The sequence below is a fragment of the Marmota marmota genome, unplaced genomic scaffold, assembly GCF_001458135.2.
Source record: "Marmota marmota marmota unplaced genomic scaffold, marMar, whole genome shotgun sequence".
Taxonomy (NCBI): domain Eukaryota; kingdom Metazoa; phylum Chordata; class Mammalia; order Rodentia; family Sciuridae; genus Marmota; species Marmota marmota.
In genome coordinates this window covers 14,866,586-14,889,902 of record NW_025999853.1, presented here as the reverse complement: position 1 = coordinate 14,889,902, position 23,317 = coordinate 14,866,586, and the positions used below count along the sequence as shown (strand labels likewise).

The 23,317-nt window shown below is 40.8% G+C and overlaps 1 protein-coding gene across 1 annotated transcript; it reads left to right on the top strand.

The window, feature by feature from the left end:
• Positions 1-4,033: 4,033 nt before the first annotated feature.
• Positions 4,034-21,478, top strand: Amdhd1 (amidohydrolase domain containing 1). The gene is made up of 8 exons (XM_015482917.2): positions 4,034-4,164; positions 5,464-5,528; positions 8,258-8,535; positions 10,133-10,358; positions 12,946-13,070; positions 19,225-19,318; positions 20,200-20,360; positions 21,164-21,478. The coding sequence occupies exons 2-8, from the start codon at positions 5,523-5,525 to the stop codon at positions 21,249-21,251; spliced, it is 978 nt and encodes a 325-aa protein (XP_015338403.1). The 5' UTR covers positions 4,034-4,164; positions 5,464-5,522; the 3' UTR covers positions 21,252-21,478.
• Positions 21,479-23,317: the final 1,839 nt, after the last annotated feature.

Here is a 23,317-nt window from a genome sequence, read left to right as displayed (position 1 = left end):
CTCAGGGACCAACTTTCGTCAGATGACTGGGATTCCCTTCCTTCCTTCCTTCCTTCCTTCCTTCCTTCCTTCCTTCCTTCCTTCCCTCCTTCCTTCCTTCCTTCCTTCCTTCCTTCCTTCCTTCCTTCCTTCCTTCCTCCCTTCCTCCCTTCCTCCCTTCCTCCCTCCCTCCCTCCTTTCTTTTCTTTTTTTCTTAAATAGGTTTTTGACTCCACCCTCTATTTCCCGACTTTTTTTTCCCCTTGTACCGGGGATTGAATCCGGGCCCATATCCCCAGCTCTTTTTTATATTTTGAGACAGGATCTCGCTGAGTTGCTTAGGACCCGCTAACTTGCTGAGGCTGGCTTTGAATTCACAATCCTTCTGTCTCTGCCTCCCAAGTCTCTGGGGTTACAGGGGTATGCCACCGCACTCAGCATATTCCCAGACCTTTAAATCAACACCTCTGGGGATGGAGTTCTGAGATATGAACATTTAAAAAAGCACCTCTCCGATGCCGGTGAGCACGCTGAAGTCCAATAACAGGAAGAAAAATGACAGTGACTTTGGGTGACAGGGATCAGGATTTGGTCTGATTAAGGTATTTTCGGTTATTCTCTCTTAACTTTCTGAATTCTGGGTCAAATGTGAATAAAAGAAAAAAGTTTGGGAGGGTGACCTGGAGTAGGATTGGAATGGGTTTTGCAACCTATCCCCAAGATGCCGGCTAAGATCCAACCAGATGTGGCAAACAGACCTCTGCTTATCTGAGGCTGCTCACTATTGCATAAGAGCCCCGATTATAGGAACTTTGGTTTTGTTTTCAATTAATATGGGAATAAAAACAGTGTCACTCTCGAAAATTTGTTAAAATCAGAATTGCACCCTTGCTTGCAAAGTTAAGAAAATATCTACCCCAGGTAGAGAAATAGAGGATCCAATATGATATCTTGGATTCCAAGACATTCTATATCATGTTCACATCAAAACCATATAAAACAAAAATGAAACAGGAGGCAGTTGGCTTTGGTTTGGGAAGTGGTTTTCTTGCCTTGAATCTGCTCTATGGTTAGAATTTGTTGGATTTATTATATTAAAATGCAGTTACAGGAATATTCAGAACTTTACTGCTCAAATATGGCTGGTACTGGATTGAGTGAATCATTTAGGTAATTGTCTCAAATTTTCACATCATTTCCTTATGCAGAACCTGAGTGTTCAAAGACAACCTGATCCTGCTTCTTTTTTGGTAGACAAGAAAGCTGGGAGTGAGAGTGAGGGGAAGAGGGGTACAGAGAGGACTGGAAGAAGTTCCATTTCAAACTCTGGAAATGAATGGGTTTTGATGGTGTGTTCTGATTAGAATGAATCTCACCCAGTGAGATCACCAGCAGTCAATTCCTTCTAGGCTCTAGACAGAGAAAACAAGTCCTGAAAAAAAGAAAACAGTTGGAGGAATTCCAGAAACTCCCCCTTCCTAAAATTATCTCAGTGATTATCTGCCATGCAGCCTAAATTCCACCGGTGGGCTGTGTGTGTGTGTGTGTGTGTGTGTTTTGTGGCTAATCTTGAAGAAGTACCACAAGATGTCAGAAGAGAAGCACCAACTGTCACTTCCTTTACAAGTGTCTCCTCCAAAGGCTAAAACCAAGATGGAAATGTCATAATGAACAAAAGAAGTAGGAATGAGAATATAGATTCATCCACAAGGTCCATTTGTTATAGTTCTTCAGAGAGGCAAAATAAATTTAAAAAAAATGGAAATGTTGAAGCAAAAACCGATGAGTGCTTTGTCTTCCCTCTTGGAAGCCAGTAAGAGTCAGGTAGATGATGAATCTAAAAAAAAAACAGGACCTTTTCATTCATTCATCAAACATGTACTGAGCTGTCTGATAGTGCTGAGCCTTAGGGGTGCAAAATGGCTGAGACTCGTCCTGCCCTCAAAGAGCCACTTCTATTGAGGGACAAGGTGCACGAAAAGATCATTGTGATACTGAATGGTAAGCGCAAAGGTAGAGAGGTATGTGCAGGGTAGGGCTTTTAAGAACTGTGCAGAGAGCCACCTAACTGATGGGAAGGGTGTCATATTTATCATATTTATCTGTAAATTAAGAACAGTTTTTAGGTTTTGAGACAGCCTATATGTCAATTCTAAAGTTTCACAAAACTCTTGGAGAGCCACTTGAAGCACTGAGCTGCCCTTGTCATCCTCATTATTATTTTCATGTGAGGACGGTACTGCACGTAGCAGTAGGCTTACTGGTTTGCTTTGCTGCTTTCAGAAGATTCTGTAGAATTTTCCTTTCTAAACTTTGCAAAATAAGAAGTAAATAAAACAATAGCAACATACCTATTCTCTTTTTCCCTTAAAAAATGACCTGTAGGTATATTTATTGTGGAAAAGTGAGAAGTAACAAAGAATCCCAGCACTATGTACATTATAATGCACCAATGAAAAATATGGAAAAAAAAGAAAAAGTGAAAAAAATACAGATGCATGAGAAGAAAAAAAATGAATCACTCAAATTCAACATTTAGTGAACCAATGTTGACATTTAGGTGCTTCTCCTTTCAGATGTTTTTCCATTTAGATAGAATTGCATAAACATACATTTTATAATGAAAAGAAATGTACGTATACTGTTTTTATACCCTGGATTTTTTTTGTATGTCACTTAGTAATAAATAAACAGTGAAAATCTCACCAATAGTTAACACTAATAGATACCTTTGTCATAGTTAATGTCTACTTAAAACATTTTTAGGAGAATACTTTTTTTTGTTTTCTTTGATAACTGTCCTTGGACACAGCCTTTGTTCAAACATATATTTTGGAATCTACTGATGAATGAGTAGCCATAGATGGTAGATAATCATGTGATTAGTGTGGTCAGGAAGAGGACCCAGTGACCTCAAAAGTCTCCTCCCACACAAACTGAGCTGTTAGAGATTTACTTCTTAGGTTTGGCCCTGTTGAAACACAATCCCTCCTAAAGCAGTGTCAGTCATTAACTCTTTTCTGCCGGTAGTTTATCAGGTCTTTTGTCCCATGGCTCCTGGTTAGTACAATTTCCTGCCAAATGGGACATGGTTCTTGATAGAGAAGGAGAAAAATAGTCCTGAGAGCATTTTCTTTGACCTTTCCCATTCAAGGGTCAAATTCTAACCCTGCTGGTCTTTTCCACCACCAGGTTCACCGCACACTAGAACGACTATTGAATTGGGCTAGATGAAAGCTGTTAGTGACAAAGAGTTGTATAACTCAGGATACAAAACCAAATTTCAAATTTTAATTTCTTATTCTATCCTTAAATGTGTCCTCCTCATAACACCCACCATCTCCCCTCTCCCCTGCCTGTTTCATAATAGCTATCTTTTTATCCAGTTTCTGCTCTCCTCTCTTATATTGTTAGGTTACCCAAACCTTTTCAGTCCCATTTCTGAATCTCTTATCTTCACCTGCTTTTCGCGGCACTTTCCACCTCTCAGGATGAGAGCCCTGAACGTCTATTTTGGAAACACTAATTTGTAGTGAGTAACAAAAACCCAAATTAACAATGACTGAAACAAAGTAGAGGTCTATTCTCTGCTACTCCAGAAGTAAGACTCAGGGCTAGTTGATGGCAACACTGTGGAGTTGTCAGGATCATAGCCAGCTTTTTACAGAGACTACATGATCCAAAATGGCTGATCCATCTCTAGTTATGGATTTCATTCCAGCCAGTGAGAACAGGGGGTGAAAACAATCCTACTGGCTAGAATGTGGTCACATGGCCACACATGGCTAAAGGGAGCCTGGGAAATGTAGTTTTTATTCTGCATGGTCCTGGCTTAAGGTTCTAGTACTGTGAGAAAAGGGGACATTGGTTTGGGAACAAGCAGCAATCTCTGCTACACATGGTTTGACTTTCTATCTTCAGTATAGCTTGAATCACTTTCCCAAAGACTCAGGCTCAAGAGGGAAGCAAAATAAATGTTAACTGACATCAAGGCATCCCAAAACATAGTTTAAATAACTAGTCAAATTTATCACAAGATTTCCCCTAAATTTAGTAATATTTCTTGATTTTTCTTCAGTGATGGGTTTATAAAAGCTATTGGTCCTGCTGATGCTATCCAAAGACAGTTTTCCGAAGACACTTTTGAAGAAAGAATTGACTGCTCTGGGAAATGTATCCTACCAGGTACTTGCCTGTTTTTCACAAAGCTCTGAAAGCATTTTTATCAGTTAGTCTAAGAACATAAAGAGGAAGAATAGCAGATTGTTTTAAACAGGGTCTTACAATAGTATGAAAAAATAATAATGAGTCCATGGATTGAATTTTTCTTATTGAATGCCTAGCTGCTTTATAAACATGAGTTCATGAGTTCATGCTGAATCCTTGTAACTACCGTGTGAGGTAGATGTTATTATCTATGTGTTACAGATTAGAAAACTGGAGGTTAGGGGTGAAATATCTTACCCAAGATTGCAGAACAGGTAAAGGAAAAGCTGGGTATCAAATCCACTCGTTTATTCCACTTCTTCCCACTCACATGCTAAAGAGAAATCAGCCGTGTTGTGTTCAAGTTCCAGAATAGTTGGAATAACTTTTTAATCCATTGCATAAGGGAGGCAAGCAAGGCTGTCTCTAATGTTATAAATACTCTAAATTTGTATGAAGACCTAGAGACACTGTAGATATTTCACCCCAGTTCACTTTTAACACAAAAAATCAGTTTATTAACTACCATCTATGTTATCTCTCTAGTATGATTTCACCTGAGAGAAATCTCAAAAACTTTGAGTTTGATGCAAACATAGGGGCTTTATTTTAATTTTATTTATATAAAACTATATATACATTTTAATAAAATTAATTTATATAAAATTTTTATAGTTTAAAAATGTGTATTGTCACATCTGACAGAATCTTTATGTTCTGATTTTTGGGGGCCAGGATACAAAGTCAGGGTGAAATGTCATAAGAAAAAGAAGACCATGATAAGAAACAATCTGGATAGGGACTTTGGATTTAGTCCAATCAGAACCATTTATGAGCTGCTTTAAATATTTGATAACAACACACTTTACTAAAATGTACAGGATAAAGAAAAGTTCCAAGTGATTGCTAAATGTTTTTTCTTAAAGATAGATTCATCTTTCATATTTTTCTTTCTCAAAGTTGCAGTGGGAGTTGAGGGTTGTATTATTGTTCCTTGGTGATACGGTCCTTGGTTTTGCTCAACTAATGGTTTGGACAACCTGGTTTAAAATCTTGTTTGCTGAGCATGGACTTACTGAGTAAAGAAGCTGTACCTCTAGATGGTAGAGTTACTTTCGTCCATTAGAATATTCTAGATGAGCCATACAGAGGAAACCTCCCTTACCCCAAGCTGGATGGCCACTACCATGCTTCCCTAAGAGCAGCATGGTGCACACTGCCTGCTGTCGAAGTGCCCTCTGCTTTTAACTCTAAGGTGACCTGATTTATTGATTGCAGGTTTGGTGGATGCCCACACACATCCCGTATGGGCTGGTGAAAGAGTCCATGAGTTCGCAATGAAGGTATGCAATGAATAACGGCAAATCCAAATAAAGCACAAAGTCTTTTTTTCTAAAAAGTTCATAGGCTGTCCACCTTTGCTACATGTTATGTCTTTTTAATAGATATTTTTGCTTGGAAAATGGGAAACAAAAGACAACAAAATGTATTTACAGCTGCCCCAAGTTTTCCTATCATGTGTCGAACTGGCAAACACTTGAAGTAGAATAGCATTTGAAAATTTTTAGCCCTGCCATCCTTTTAGAACAAAGGTGAGCAACTCGCCCACTGATTTTTCCTTTCTTTCCCTTCCCACCCCCCATTCCAAGTCACTACCTACAGGAGCATTTGAAAGAGCTCCAAGAAACGGTTTGAAAATTACCATTCATTGGAGTCAAATGTGGAAAAGTGCTTGACAAAATAATCACAAAAATAAAATGTGCTAAGTTATTCTCTTTTTTAATAAAAAGGAGACTTATTAAGAATTATAAAAATCTCTGTTAGTTGAATATTATCCTTAGTCAATTCTAAAATCCTTGGTTGGAGCCATTTTCACATTGTTTGGCAGGGGTGGGCCGGGTGCAGCTAAATGGAATTATTTCAGAAAAAAAAGGAAAAACTTCTTCAGGTATATTCCTTCTTCAACAAACTAAAGCTGTTTTTAAGACCATTTTATTAAATCAAGAATTTCAGAGCCAAAGCAGCCTTGGAGATGCACAGTCCAGGGCTATCATTATATACATGGAGAAAGCTGGGTCCAGAGTAGAGAAGGTATTTACTGAGGATGGCTCAGCCAGATGAAAACTCTGGCCAGGAGATCTGGGCCCACATAGTCTGTGTCCCACACTCTGTAGTACAGAGTAACTGGAGCCCATGGGACCCCAGGAAGAGCCTCTTTATTTGCTTGAGTGACAAAGGTCAGGCTTCCAAATCTGGTGCCCAAATATTGAGACACGAAAAATGGCCCTGGGTCTCTTTAGTGGAGATTTGAAAAATTATAGTGGGGCTCCCTGTGCTTTGTTGTCTCAAACATGCTCAGGGATGTAGGGAGGATTGAGACTTAGCTGGTACACAGTGGGGGCTGACTGGGTTGATAAAATATTGAAATAGTCCTGCAAAGCATTAATTAATTGCTGCTTCCCTGAGATCCCAACTGCCTACACACTACGTCTGCCATCTCTGCCTCTCCAGCACCTTCTTGGGAACCTCTCCCCAGCTCCCTTCAATCTGGCTACTGGCAGACGACTGGGCTTTAGGACAATGTGTGTCCTTTTTTGATTAATTATTTATTTATTTAAATTTTGGTGCTGGGGATTGTACCCAGGACCTTGTGCATGCAAGGCAAGCACGATACCAACTGAGCTATATTCCCACCCCAATATGTGTCCTTTCTGATCTGGTCAGTTAGTGCTTGTGCCTTATTACTGCTGTTGTTTCTTCTTCTTCTTAACTTTTATTTGCAAAAGTGTGACTAACAATAAATATTTTTAAAATTGTATTTATACACACACAAACATATAGACAACATAAATTGGCTTTTCTATTGAAATTTTCAAGTTATAAAATTTTGTAAGATGAAGAATTATGGTAAAAAGACTAGCAACATCCATAGGGTGGTTTTTTTCTTTTTAAAATTTATTTGTGGGCTGGGGATGTGGCTCAAGTGGTAGCGTGCTCTCCTAGCATGTGTGAGGCACTGGGTTTGATTCTCAGCACCACATAAAAATAAAATAAAGATATTGTGTCCACCTAAAACTAAAAAGTAAATATTTTTATAAAAATTTATTTATTTGTTCTAATTAGGCATTCATGACAGCAGAATGCATTTCAATTCATTGTACACAAATGGAGCACAACTTTTGGTTTCTCTGGTTGTACACAATGTAGCATCCCAACATATGTGTAGTCATACATGTACCTAGGGGTAATGATGACCATCTCATTCCACCATCTTTTCTACCCCCTGCATCCTCCCCACCCTCCCTTCCCTTTGCCCAGTCAAAGTTCCTCCATTTTCCCATGACTCCCCACTCCCTGTTTTGGATCAGCATCCACTTGTCAGAGAGAACATTTGGAGATTTTGTTTTTGGGGGATTGATTGGCTTACTTCTCTTAGCATGATATTCTCCAACCCCATCCATTTACCTGCAAATGCCATAATTTTACTCTCTTTTAATGCTGATTAATATTCCATTGTGTATATATACCACAGTTTCTTTATCTATTCACCTATTGAAGGGCATCTAGGTTGGTTCCACAGTTTAGCTATTGTGAATTGAGCTGCTACAAACATTGATGTGGCTGCATCACTTATAACACGCTGATTTTAGGTCCTTTGTGTAAAGACTGGAGGAGCGGGATAGTTGGGTCAAATGGTGGTTCCATTCCAAGTTTTCTAAGGAATCTCCATACTGCATTCCAGAGTGTTTGCACCAATTTGCAGTGCCACCAGCAACATATGAGTGCACCTTTCCCCCCACATCCTCATCAACACTTATCATTGCTTGTATTCTTGATAATTGCCATTCTGTCTGGAGTGAGATGAAATCTTAGGATTAGTTTTGATTTGCATTTCTCTAATTACTAGAGAAGTTGAACATTTTTCATATATTTATTCTTCAATGGTATATCTTCTTCTGAGAAAGTGACTGTTGGGTTCCTTAGCCCAGTTATTGATCGGGTTATAATATCCCCCATGGAGGTAGGTTCTACGCCTTGTCTGCAACCTCCCCTGACCGAGCGGTGTGTTCAGTTGGCAGGAGCCACATACATGGATATTCACCAGGCTGGAGGCGGAATCAACTTCACGGTGGAGCGCACTCGCGAAGCCTCAGAGGAGGAGCTGTTCGGCTCTTTCCGGCAGCGGCTTCAGTGCATGATGAGGGCTGGCACCACGCTGGTGGAGTGCAAGAGCGGATACGGCCTCAACCTGGAGACCGAGCTCAAGATGCTGCGCGTGATCGAGCGTGCCCAGCGAGAGGGGCGCATCGGCATCTCGGCCACTTACTGTGGGGCTCACTCAGTGCCCAAGTAATCTCAGCGGGTGGGATCAGGGTGTAACTCAGATAGTGGGAATGAAGCGGAGACTGCGTTCCCCGAGGATGGAGATGCATCAGTACTTTAGCTCTTGAAGGAGATAAGGCTTTGGAAAGATGTTCTGCTTCTATGACCAGACATTTAGGACAGGTGGTTTGAGGATGGAGCTACATTCAGTTCTATCAGTTTCATCAGTGTTGGAATAACACGAGTCGTTTTAAGCTCTTTTGGTTTGCAAAAAGAAATGACCCTTTGTAGTCCTTTGAGACTATAGATGCTAATGTGAATAATTTTATCTGATAAACGAATTCACATAAAGCAGTAAAGTAGCATAAAAGTAAAGGTTAATAGTAAGATCTTATAGAGATCAAACCTTGTAGTCTAGATGATTCAGAGAACTGCCCCCCCACTATTAGAAGAACTTAAAAAAAAAATTAACATTAAATTATAAATATTCCAGGGATCTTTGTTGTAAGTTTTAGCATTTATATTTCTGAAATTATTAAAACTTAAAACTTCACTGAGATATTTTTACACAGCCTGTCTATGGAAAACAGTAGATTTTTCCCCCAAATGAAATAGAAAGTGTATGAGAGTCTGTCCTCCCTGCACAAACACAGAATAAGCAATGTGGTATGGCAAAGTCTCAGACTTTGGAGTGATAAAACTTGAGTTTGAATCCAGCTTAGTTCCCTCTAGCTGAGTGACTTTGAAGATGTGACAGCTTTTTGGAACATGAATTACACATCTGTACACAGAGCTACATACACCCTATTCCTTAGGATTGTCTTGAGAAGTAGAAATAATTTATGTAAGTGCCCATCTCCTCATCATTGACCTCTATCCACCCTCCAAATGGTGTCACTGAGTGAGAGCTTTCTGTGTACCCAATACAGGGCTGAGGTGTTGCAGAAATTCTCTCCATCTGCCAATGACCCTCCAAGTTCTGTGTTCTTGATTCCCTAAGGTGCAAATCACAGCTAAATAGTATGTCCAAAGTTATATCATCGCAAGAGGTAGAGCTCTGTGTTTGACTGTAAGAGTCCAGTCCTTTCCAAGATAGGAAGCATTTCAAGGTCTCTTATTGTCCTCTTTGGCCATGTCTGCTGAGAGTGAGACAGGAAGCCTTAGCAGGTGCTTCAGGAAACATCGTGGAGAAAGCGGAAGAAAAAGGCAGGGTGATAACTAGGGCCTAGGTCATGGAACCACAGTTGGGTTTTCAGGGAATTGTCCAGGATGTCTTAAAAGGGTCCTTGATGGAAATTCACCTTTGCAGTCAGGTGGCCTTACTGGCATCCCCAAAGGCAGCATGGGTGTTTTAGCATGGCTGAGTAATTTGCATCTCTGTCTATGAGGTTGGTACATACAGAAACCTCAATACCTCTGCTGTGTTGGCATGGCTCAGCTATAAAGAGTCCTGAGTTTTAGTTTTTTTGAGGTTAGAGGTTATTTACCTATACTTCAAATGCCAGATAACTGTATATATATATACACACATGTATACATGTATACATATATATGTATTTTGTATACAAATATATACACACATGTACATATATTTGCCCATGATAATCTCATTTTCTTCCATCAGAGGAAAAACTGCCAAGGAAGCTGCTGATGACATCATCAAGAACCATCTCCCAAAGCTGAAGGCACTTGGCAGAGATGGGGAAATACGTGTTGACAATATAGATGTGTTCTGTGAGAAGGGTGTCTTTGATCTGGATTCTACCAGAAGGATTCTTCAAAGTGGAAAAGAGATGGGGTTACAGATTAACTTCCATGGGGATGAGCTGCACCCAGTGAAGGCTGCTGAGGTATGGCTGAACTTTGGCACATCCTTGTCAATGTGCGTTCTTGCACATTCCTGCCATGGGAAACCTAATCCATCTGTTCAAAGTCGCCTTCTGAAAAGATAGAGAGTGGGGAAACTTGTTTGAACAATGTGCAGATTGGTCTGGTTGGGCCTGGAAAACCCTGACCTCTACTGAAAAACTTACTTTTTTTTTTTCTTCTGCAGATCATTTACTTCTTTTCTTTTGGATGCTGGGGGTTGAACCCAGGACCACACTCATGCTAAGCACATGCTTTACCACTGAGCTACATCCCCAGCCTGATCATTTACTTTTATTATTATTGGCTGGTGGTACTCGTAGAGAAAGAAGTATCTCTGTGATCTCAGTTATTAAACTCACAACATATTTTGGTTGGCACACAAAGCCACACTGGCACAGTACAGTAATTTCACATGTAGCTTCTAGAATCTTCTTGTGGGCAGCATCTGGATCAATGCTGATGGAGCACACCATGAACAGTCACAAGATGGTTTCAAATCTACCTGTCTTGCCCAGGTTGAGTTATTCATTCTTTCAACCTGTGTGCTGGGCACTGTTCAAGGTGTGACGAATTCAGTAGTGATTAGGACAGTCCCTACAACTGTGAATCTAGACATCTCTCTTCTGAACCCTAGAGCTTAAAAAGAATTGCCCTGGGTACATAAATACAGCTGCAGACATTCCACCTGCATCTCAAGCACAGCATGGCCAACCAGATGTCTTAATATCACTTCCAGCCTTGTCTTGTGCTTTCTGCCCCAGTGGACAACGCCATCATCCATCTGCTGCCTAAGCATCATTTTGACTCCTCCATCTACCAACGAATCACCAAAGCCTCCCAATTCTTCTCCTATGTCCATTTCTCTCTCCTTACTGCCTGGTTCAAACCACCTTCAGCTCCCACCTGGATTCCTCAATAACTGTCCTCTTGGCCTCCAATCTAGCATCCACCTTAATCCCTTCCCTTAACCCATTCCCTCAATGCAGTTTAACCTTCCCCTCCATCCTTCCCCTCCATTGCTTAGACCACATAAAGGATGAACGTGGTTCGAATTAGAACAAATTCCAAACACAGTGTGTGGTTTACCAGGATCTTACCCTTCCTTACCTCTCCACCTCCTTCCTCCTTTCACTCCATCCAGCCTCTCTGTCATGAACCAGCCACAAAAATCTACTCTCAATACCCCATGCCTTTGTACATACTGCTCCTTTCATCTGAAGTCCCCTTTCTCTGACTAGTCCTAACTCCCGTGTTTTATCTTAGCTACTTTTCTGGGACTTCTTCCTAGCCCTCTCTAAGACTGGGTTATGGCCTCTCCCAGTCCTTATCCCACTGGGTTAAAATCGCCTCTGGACTATAGCACCCTGAGCGTTGCACCCAATCCTCGCCCAATCCTGGAGGTCAGCACAGCGCCCAGAGTACAGATGGCCTTTCATAAATCAATACTTGTTGAAATTTTGTTGAATGAACGCAAATTGGATGGTCACCAAGATACTGCTAGATTAAATCAATAGAAGTCAATACCCATAACCAGCAAATCGAGTTTAGAAGAGTGAGGGTGAGTCCAAGGTGTAGAAGAAACTTCCCCTGGGAAACATAATCAGTCCTGTGGACCACCACACTCCCCAGAGCCCCAATTCAAAACTTCTTAGGCCAGAGCAAGCTGCTGAAGAAGGGGTCAGCTCTTCCCTGTCCTGGATGTGGCAATACAGCCTCCCTAGGCCACATCAATGTCAGCCTACTCTCCTGTCCATGTCACCTGTTAGCGGGGGCTCTTGTGTGTGCAAACTCACTGGTTGGGAATATAGGACATGAAGATATTCAGCTGAGGGGACCTTTAAAGCAATGCTTCCACCGTCATCAGAGCCGCCCTTTTTCTTTGTGTGCTTCTAATAATCTAGCTCCAGCTTCTCACCTGGAGGGGAATCAAGTTCAAGTTGATAATCTCAAATTATTGATATAATTCCACATTTTTGAAGTGTATTCTCCCAACTGGTATGTTTCGCAGAGTGCAATGACATTCCCAAAACACACATCTCTGTTGTCTTTTTATGATGCTATGATAATTATAATTTATTTCCCTCTGATCTGTAAGCTTCGTGAAAATTTCTGTTTCAGAACTGTCTGAAAGCATTTTTGTTTAAAACTAGTTTTAAAAGTAGCACCTAGCAACAGGGCATGGTGGCACACATCTGTGATTTCAGCAACTGGGGAGGCTGAGGCAGGAGGATTAAAAATTTGGACCGGCCTCAGCAACTTAGTGACACCCTGTCTCAAAAGCAAAAAATAGAAAGGGTTGGGGTGTGATTCAGTGATGAAGTGCCCTTGGGTTCAATCCCTGGTACCAAGAAGAAAAAAAAAAAGTAGCACCCAGCTAATTTTCAAATATATGTCAATTATAAACCATGTGTCCATTGTGGGGCTTGTGCTTATTATAAGAGGGAGTTGACAAGAAATCTTACTAATAGAGTGTTGTTTTCTTTTTGTAGGAAAATCGGTTTCAGGGTGCTGTATGCTTTGTCGTTGTGCTGTTTGTTAAACCTTTTCCTCTCTGCCCATCCTGCTTAGCTTGGAGCTGAACTGGGAGCCCAGGCAATCAGCCACCTGGAAGAAGTGAGTGATGCAGGCATCACTGCCATGGCAACGGCCAGGTGTGCCGCGGTCCTTCTGCCCACCACGGCGTACATGCTGAGGTGAGAAGACCGGTGCTCACCCCGACACGCAGGTCAGCTGTGGGGACATAGACTTCTAAGGAGCCTAAATTTTATGGCACGGCCCCTACAAATCCTGAGAAATGCAAATGATGGAAACTAGCTCAGGAAGATGCCAATTCTGGATAAATGTTCTTAAATTAATTACCCTCGGGAAGGAGCTTAGCCCAATTGCCTTTGGGTGGTGAGATTATTGAGGAAGGTGATGCTTTCTTTTTCCTTTCTTCCCCCTGGATTTCAGAAATTTCCAATGTAAAAAATCAGTATGCATTACTTTTATCATCAGAAAATAATGAAACAGCAGGGCTGGAGCTCAATGGCAGAGCACTTGCCTAGCATGTGTAAGGCCCTGGGTTGCCAGGAGTGGTGAACACACGCCTGTAATTCCAGCGGCTTGGGAGGCAGATGCAGGAGAACCACAACAGCCAGCCTCAGCAACTTAGAGGCCCTAAGCAATTTAGCAAGACCCTGCCTCAAAATTAAAAAAAAAAAAAGTTTTGGGGATGCAGCTTAGTGTTTAAGCACCCCCTGGGTTCAATCCCTGGTACCAAAAAAGAAAATAATGGAACAGGTTCTATAATTTTAAGAACAGGCATAAGATCTTAGGGATATTCATTCAACAAGACCCAGAATCTGAATAAGATGTTTTCTAAACGGGTGCTGATAGTCCCATGATTGAGTACCAGAATCCTTAAGACCCCTGGGAGTGGGAGGATGAGGACACATGTGAATTAAACTTTGTAAAAACTTCCCAGAGATTTTGCTGTGGGCCCTCTATGAACTGAATACTCCTTGCCCACTGCTCTAGTTCTGCTGAACATGAGATCTGAGGTCCTTTGACCCTTTCCGTGGTACCACTTCCGTGACAGCTGCCAAGTCAGTGGTTTGGGAAGCCAGCATTCAAGAGTCAGTTTATTAGCTGGATATGGTGGCACACACCTGTAATCCCAGAGGCTTGGGAGGCTGAGGCAGGAGGATTGAGAGTTCGATCTAATTCACCCATGCTCCTAATCATCCTTACACAGAGCAGCCCGCCACAACAGAGAAACATCCAGAACGAGTGAGACATGAACTGTGCCAAGGTTGAGAAAGGCCAGGCTTCAAAGTATTCTTAAGAGGGAAAAGAAAGGAATATCTCAGTGGTTTTTTTTTCCCCAATGTATAGGATTACATACACACATCTTTATTATTAATATTTACTTAGTTTAAGAGTGGATGCGATGTAGGCTACAATCAGAAAATGCCAGTAACAGTTCTTGGTTTGACCAACTGCTTCTCTTACAGATCTGGATAGCATCAGTCGAAGTCATCAGTCAATATTTAATTTGGCTAATCCTCCACCATTCAAGGAATAAATTCTTATGCACACCAAAAAAAAGTCTTTCTTTCCTTTATCTTTACTCTCTTAACATGGAACAAAAGTCTGAGACCTTGGCACTGGTAGGCTGATAGGCTTGTGTCCTGTTTGGACCACAAGGGCAGTTAAAGAGGCCTCACTCCTCTCTGACTTCTCTGTTCCTGTATTTTTTTTTCTGAGAAATATAATCAGGAGAGACCATCAGGGACCCCTGCTGTACCCTGAGCTCCCTGTTTTTGTTGTTGTTGTTTGGTTTTTGTTTGTTTGTTTGTTTGTTTGTTTTTTTTTGTACTGAGGATTAAACCCAGGGGTACTTAAACACAGGCCACATCGAAAGACCTTTTTATTTTTTATTTTGAGACAGGGTCTCACTAAGTTGCTTAGGGCCTTGCTAAGTTGCTGAGGTTGGCTTTGTCCTTGTGATCCCCCTGCCTCAGCCTCCCGAGCTGCTGGGATTACAGGCGTGAGCCACTGCGCCTAGCCTGAGCTCCTTCTTGATTCTCTCTCTCTCTCTTTTTAATGTATATATTTTTAGTTGTAAGAGGGAACAATACCTTTATTTTATTTTTATGTGGTGCTGAAGATCGAACCCAGTGCCCCACACATGCCAGGTGAATGCTCTACCACTGAACCATAGCCCAGCCCTTGATTCTCATTTTGACAACAACCATTACCTAGTGCCACTGAACAGCTTCCTTTCACTGTGTATTTTGTGAATATTTGCATATAATATTTATTCAAGAAATACTTGCCTTCATTTTTAATGGAGCTCCTTTAATACTTTAAGAGGCTCACTCCCCTCCCCCTAGTTCTAGGAGGGAAGAGACCACTGGAATGACCTCCAGGGAAGTTCAAAGCTACAGTCATCCCTCTGATCTGCAATTTTGCCTTCTGAGATTTGCTTATTCCTGGTCAACTGTGTTCCGAAAATATTCAATGAAAAAAATCCCAGAGAGAAACAAGTTTTAGTTTTAAATAATTTTTATCACAGAATTTCGTTATGATTGTTCTAGTTAGTTATTCTTGTTCATCTCTTACTGCACCTAATTTATGAATTCAACTTTGTCATAGGTAGGTATATATAGGAAATGCACAATATATATTGGGATTTGGTACTATCTGAGATCCTAGGCATCCACTCGGGTTCTCAGACTGTATCACCTGTGGATCAGGGAGAGGCTGACTACATTTCCTTGTACCCACCTCTGCTTCACTTACATGTCATAGTTGGGGAACATTTTCAGTGGTCCTACAAGTTATCAGCCCAGACTGGAAATACTTCAAGGACAGGAGTCGTCTCTGCACTTCTCATAATTTATTAATTTACACACCAACCTGTGTGCTGAGGCCTGCTGGCTGCCAGGTACTATTCTAAGTACTGGGGATGCAACAATAAATGCCAAAGTTCTGGTCCTGAAGGAGCCTGTCTTCTAATGGGAGGCAACAGACAAGGTACCGAGACAAATGAATATATAAACCTTGGGTGATGCAAAGTGCTATGAAAAAGTCAAAGTCAGGTAGATGAATAGGGAGTGCTGGTGGGGAGGGGGCTTTGATGTGAGGTTGGGCTGTGATGTTCTTAGGTTGGTCAGGAAAAGGCTTTTTTTTTTTTTTTTTGTACTAGGGATTGAACTAGTACAAAACTAGTACTAGTTCAATCCCTAGTACAACTCAGGGGCACTCGACCACAGAGCCACATCTCCAGCCCTATTTTTTATATTTTATTTAGAGACAGAGTCTCACTGAATTGTTCAGCACCTCGACATGGCTGAGGCCTCCCTAGCTGCTGGGATTATAGGCATGCGTCACTGTGCCTAGCAGGAAAAGACTTCTGGATGAGGAATGTTCCAGCACAGATCTAGAAGTGAAGGAGTGAGCTATCCTCTCTCTCTCTCTCTCTCTCTCTCTCTCTCTTTTTTTAGAAGGGCGGGATTGTTTAGGAGAGTGTTCTGGACCCCAACAGATGGCCAGTGAAATGGTGGAAGAACACTGGGTGTTCTGGGAGCAAGAGTGAGGCCTGAGAGGCCCGAGTAAGGAGAAGGCAGTAGCTGAGGGCAGAAGGAAGGGCAGACTTGATCAGCTTTGAGTCCTGGAGAGCCTGTAAGATCATGGGAGGCCACTGGAACATTTTTCAAAAGCTCAGTGACATGACCTGACTTATTTTTCCAAAAGCTTCCTCTTTCCGCTCTAAGGAGATTAGATATTAGGGTTTTCCTGAAAGCAGGAAAACCTGTTAGGATGGTCTTACAAATATCCTGGCAAGAGGGGAAGGTGACTTGGATCCATGCTGGTAGCAGGGGTTCTGCATATTATTTGGAATCTGGATATATTTTTAAGGCAGAGCCAGCAAGATTTTTCTGATGACTTGCCCCGTGAGAAAAAAGATTAAAAATAGGAGTCAAGGATGACGAAGGTGCCACCCAGCACTCGCTAACTGGATGCTTTCTGAATGGCTGGCTGTATCTATGACCCACCATGTTTCACTGGGCACCGTACATGAGATGGTACTCTTTCCATTGAAACTACCAAGAAGTGCCTGTATTTGGGGGAAGGAAACAAAAGATTAATGCAACAAAAACACAATAATGAAAAATTAATGAATGCCTCCAGCAAGTCTATTGAGCAGCTGTTTGTGCCAGACACGGTACCGGTGCTGGGGGTGCATTGATGAATGAACGGATAGATGGTCTGGGCCTTTAAGAACTTGAGTCTAATGCACAAATTCTGGTAAATGCAAACAGACCTGGGAGAGTTCTGAAGAGAGCTATTGTTCTTGGCTGGAGTAAGGGGTGTCGGGGAGAATGGGCAGCGAAGGGCAAGACGTGTTCTGGGTTTAGATGACTGCATCTTAGGCATTTTAGACGAGGAGAATGGCAAACTCAGAAATGTCCAAATAGGGAACTCTGGTGGTTGGGGTGCAGCATCAGGTAGGGTAGTGATGAGAAATGAGTCCCTGAGAGAAGGTTGGGCTCAGTTTTTGGAAGGTCTCAAATGCCAAACTTAGGTGGACTTTATAACTATTCGGGGGCATGGCTATAAACTTACTCTTTGCCACATTCAGAACACTCCTTGAACATCACAGCTTCCTTCATCCAAGCAAACATATTAAGTAAAAACAAGGCTAGGTCCTGCAACAAACAAATCATCATTAAAAGAAAAGAAATAAAATAAACTAGTCCTTTCTGCCCATGGTTCTTGGCCTCTGCTAGACTTGCCAGCTGTAGGGGTAGATGCAATAGTCTAAATAGTCTAAATAGCTGTATGTAACAATCAGTAAGCAGTACTGTTCCATCTGAGGCTGAGGATCAGTCCAGGCATTATCATGAAGCAACAGCAAGCAGTCTAGTCCTGTAAGGGCTAACTGAGGAGTGTGGGGTGCCGTGGGAGGCCAGAGAAGGTGGTAGCCAAAAGGGATGGTTGGGAAGCCTTCCCAGAGGGGGTAGCCTAGGCCTCCACCACGGGCTACAAAGACTGCTGACTCAGCACAAATGATCTACAAGAAACTGCAACAAACCCCGGCAGAGTTTCTAAAAAGCTGCATCCCTAGGAGGACCCTGTCCCTCCCTTCCTTGCAGTGCCTGCCTGTGAAAGCTCAAGGCTGCAAGGAGAAAGTACTCTTTTTTCCAGCCCAAAATCTGTTGATAGGCAGATAGCCCACCCCCACCCCCAGACCTTCTGATAGCAGTTACTTTTAAAAGCTTGTGATTTTAAGTTCTTTCTCTGCCTCTTTGAGATGTAAATCTTCTGCAACCCAGAACTGTCTTCTCTAAGGACCTGAGAGCCCTCTCTTTGACAGGCAATCCTTCCAGCAGAAAACTTTCACTGTGTTCCCAGGGCTGGGGCCTCTTGCTCTAACTAGGCCCCTGCCTCCCGCCTAAGGGTACAGGTTTGAATCCCCTCCAGATAAGCACCAATTAAGGAACCCAGAGCTCACAGACCAACCCCAAGCCCCCAGGGTTTTGCAAATTGCCACTTCCCTGACTGTTAGAGTAACTGCTGCTTTTTCATTTCTGCTCCTCAATCTCTCTCTAAAACACCCGGTTACCTCTTCAAAAGTGGAAGTTGGTTCCATGACTATTGTACTCTTCCTTATTGCAATAGTTATTATTGAATCCAGTCTCTCTCATCACTTTAACTAGTATCTGGTCTGTTTATTTTTGACATAAGTTTTGAGTTAGATCCTGAAGAAGGTAGACTCTTGCCAAGGAGATCTAGGAGATGCCTAATCCAGAAAGAAACACAAACATTTCACACATTAAATTCTTTAAATAGATCCTACCCAAAAAACTTTTAAATAGGACTTTCCAAAAAAAATATATATATATATAGATATAGATATAGATAGAAAGGAGGGGCAAAATGAAATTAATAAAAAGTAGCATTATGCTAACCTCATTAGTTGTTTAATTTGAAAGTAACAAAAAGTTTATCAGATTTTATTAGAAAATTTTTATTAGTTTATTGAAAATCATTTGTTTTGTAAATGATATTTTTCTCCCTTAGCAACAATCTCTGAAGATGCATACAAAGATTGACAAAATAAATGACCACAAATTAAATAATAGCCGAGTAATTCCAAAAGCAAAACAAGAAAACCAAGAGAAAACCAAGAGTCTTAGAGTGCTGCTTCACTCCACCACCGATCATGTAACTTGGAACTTCTGTTTCTTCTTCCAGACCACAGTGGGGTTGACGGTCTCAAGTTCTCTTCCATTCTAAACATCTGTTTTGTGAAAGTTCCAACTCTGGAGACTGACCTCCTTTTCTTGTTCCCCTTAGACTGAAGCAGCCTCGAGCCAGGAAGATGTTAGATGAAGGGGTGATAGTTGCCCTGGGCAGTGATTTCAACCCGAATGCATATTGTTTTTCAATGGTAATTATTTTTTCATGTGTTTTTCTGAGCACAGTCTCTACCAAGCATATAAATAATTCAAAAATATTTCACCATCTGTTAAAATGTATAAAAGTTATGAAAATATTTGCCTGTAAAATAAGAAAGTGTAGACAGTAGAATAATTGGATTTCCCTGCACCACATGAGTGCCTCCAGGCTTGAAGAAAAGAGAGAAACTTCTATTTGCATTATTTTCTGATTCAGCCTTGAGCATTATGGTTTTACATTAACCAATTTTCCTTCTCTGGAGCAAAGCAGAAACTAAAAAAGATTTTAATTATTAAGTGTGAATGGAAAATTCATCTTCTACAGAGGGTCTTGAAGAGTTGTAAATGAATATTAAAAACACAATTCTTTTTTTTTTTTTTTTTTGTATTGAGGATTGAATTCAGGGGCACTTGACCACTGAGCCATATCCCCAGACCTATTTTGTATTTTATTTAGAGACAGGGTCTCGCTGAGTTGCTTAGCACCTCACTTTTGCTGAGGCTGACTTTGAACCTGCTATCCTCCTGCTTCAGCCTCCAGAGCTGCTGGGATTACAGGGGTGTGCCACTGTACCCAGCTAAAAAACCACGATTCTTAATAATAAAGAATATTTTCCCAAAGCATAACAACCTTTATGTATTTAGATTTTCCCATAGTAATCCAGCAAGTTCCACCTATATATTTCTTGTAAGGTGCTGGGGTGTGGGTGCGGGATCAAGCCCAGGGCCTTTTTTTGCTGAGCACAGACCCTGCCACTGAGCCGCATCCTCAGCCTGGACAGTCAGTAATCTACATTTACTTGTTGTGCTGTGTGTCCTGAGAAGAAGTTGCTATTTTGTCCCTTCCTTCAATGCTTTTCTTGTCCTGCCTTAGCCAATGGTCATGCATCTGGCCTGTGTGAACATGAGAATGTCCATGTCGGAGGCCTTGGCTGCTGCCACCATCAACGCGGCTTATGCACTGGGAAAATCTCACACGCATGGATCTTTGGAAGTTGGCAAACAGGGAGACCTCATTGTCATCAATTCGTCCAGGTGAGTGTTGTCAATATGGCTATTTTATTTTATGCCCACTGCAGATATAGATGAGGTTTTAATTCTGTTTGCAGTAGTCTTAGTATCAGGCTTTGTCTAGACTCAGACACAACCCACTCCTCTCTCTCTTCACCCATTTCCAACATCTGCCTCCCTGGGCCAAACCTCAGTGGAGACCGAGTTTTCCGGTCTCGTCATCTGTCTCGTATGTTTCATGGATTTCCAGGTCTTGCTCTGTTTACTTGGACTGTGGACCTGGAGTGTCCTCTGGCCTGTGTTTTTGTTTTTCTGCTTGGTTCCTGACCTTCTGCTTGCTCCCAGCTCCAACATGTCTGACTTTTGAGATCTACTTCATTCCCAAATCTCCCACGCATCTGCTGCTGCTTGGGCCTCCGCTGTGACAATTTGGGTCTTATTGTTCTAAATCCACAATATTGTACATGTGCTTGACCTTCATGTGCTGATCACAGCCCTTGGACCCCGTATTTAACAGAGGAGAACGGCTGTACAGTTCTACCCTTTATGGTAGGAATTCACTCCTTCCATTAAAAATAATGAGTGGTAATTCATGTTACCATTTGTGCACCATGTAAGGAAGAAAATATTATAAGTTCAAGTTCTTAAATGACATTATTAAACAACACTTTATTTATTATAGACCAGTTATATATTTACCACTTTTTTAAAAAGCTCAAATACCAATGGACTTGGTATAAATCAAGTTTTTAAATGCATTTGCAGATCATGCACAGTGATGATTTTGACTTGTATCCATTGGAAAAAAATGTTTGATTTCTTTCTAGATGGGAGCATTTGATTTACCAGTTTGGAGGCCATCATGAATTAATTGAATATGTTATAACTAAAGGAAAAATCATCTACAAAAAATGATAATCTGGAAGGAAAGAGAAGACACTTCCACTGTGTCAAATCAGTCAATACATCTGTAAGAGATGGTACCTTAGTGGTTGACCAGAATCATGTCATTTAAATCTAAATATACTTCATTGTATTATTAATTCACTTGAAAAGCCCAAGGAATTGATTCGAATCAAGGGACATGTAAAAAGGTAAACCCATGGTGCTGATAATCTGAAATCATTAAATGGTCTCACAAACATTGGTTTTAAAATTATGAAGATCGGGGCAGGGGTTATGGCTGAGTGTTAGTGCACTTGTCTGTCATGTGTGAGGCACTGGGTTCGATCCTCAGCACTACATATAAATAAATAAATAAATAAATAAATAAATAAATAAATAAATAAATAAATGGTATTGTGTCCATCTACAACTAAAAAGTATTTTTAAAAATATTCTGAAGATTAATATAGTGGGGGAATCACAAAAATACCTTTGAGGGAAAAGCAGACTTGGCTTGAAATGTCCATTTTATTTCTGAATCTCAAATTTCAGTTTTGTTTTTTTTAAATTTTTATTTGTTTTAATTAGTTATATGTGACAGTAGAGTGCATTTATGCACTTTGATATATCATACATAGATGGGATATAATTTCTCATTTGAGTGTACATGTTGTAGAATCATATTGGTCATGTAGTCACATATATATATATATATATATATATATATATATATATAGTAATAATGTCTGTTTTATTCTACTATCTTTCCTATCCCCACATCCCCTCCCCTCCCCTCCCTTTACTTCCCTCTACCTAATCTAAGGTAATGCTATTCTTATCTAGTGCCCCCAACCTTATTGTGAATTAGCATTCCCATATTAGAGAAAATGTTCAGCCTTTGGTTTTTTGGGATTGGCTTATTTCACTTAGCATGATATTCTCCAACTCCATCCATTTACTGGCAAATGCCATAATTTCATTCTTCTTTAAAACTGAGTAATATTCCATTGAATATATGTGCCACATTTTCTTTATCCATTTATCTATTGAAGGACACCTAGATTGGTTCCATAGTTTAGCTATCATGAATTGAGCTGCTATAAACATTGACATGGCCGCATTCATATTATATTTGGTGAACATTGTGGGATGGAAGCAAATCCAAGTGATATGCCCCAAATTGAGCTAAAAATATAGCCTTTTCTACAAGCAAATAGTATTTTCTCTCCTTACACAGTTTGTCTTTCTAGATGCTCTTCAGATGAACTAGTGTCCCCAGGGGACAGATGTCCTTCCATTAATACTGTGTTTTCAACTCTAGCCATGAAGTGTCGTGGCGGAGTTCAGGATTCCTCCCTTTACACAGGGATACAGGAGCCTTTTACATTTTGATCAACCCTTATAATGTAGTTTTTAAAAATTGTTAAGTCTTTGATTCTCACTAGTCCCTAAAAAGATTTTACAACTCTCAATAAATATTTGCTGTTGCTATTACTATTGTTCCATACAGCCCTGGGAGTAGATCACTGTATTGTCCATCCGAGTTTTGTTTTGTTTTAACAAAGTTGAACAAACCAATTGCAAAATCATTTGCAGAGTGAATGATTATTTATATAAATGGGTATTTTTAAGCCAGGTGAGTTTACTGAAATCTTTTTAAAATGTTTACATTAGCTTTATAACCACAGCTTCATTGTCAAATTTTGTCCTATTTATAAAAAGTAATTAAATACCAAATTATCACCAAATTTAGGTTAACAGAGCCTGAATTAGAGAGACTTTACCGTATTCGGTATAAACCAAATCAAAATGCCCATATTAGTCAGTTTTTGTTACTAAAATGAAATACCTGAGGTATGCTACTTATGAAGAAAATAGGCTTAGTTAGATCAGAATTTTGATTGCTGAAAAGTTCTGAGTATGGCATGGGTTCTGGCAGGGGTCCCCTTTGGCTGTGTCAACTCATGGCAGGTTGCAGTGGTGGGAGTTTGTGTGAGAGGAAGCAATCACATCTGGATACATGGAGCCAGAGAGGGATTGTGTGAGGCCAAGCTTAGGCTTTTGTAATAATGGCATTGCAAGAACTTGCCAGAGTC

What these genes read in the sequence shown, in the direction of transcription:
- Amdhd1 (XM_015482917.2), top strand. An exon ending in ATGCATATTGTTTTTCAATG is followed by an intron (nt 19,319 to 20,199) that starts GTAATTATTTTT and finishes GTCCTGCCTTAG; the next exon opens with CCAATGGTCATGCATCTGGC. An exon ending in ATTGTCATCAATTCGTCCAG is followed by an intron (nt 20,361 to 21,163) that starts GTGAGTGTTGTC and finishes ATTTCTTTCTAG; the next exon opens with ATGGGAGCATTTGATTTACC.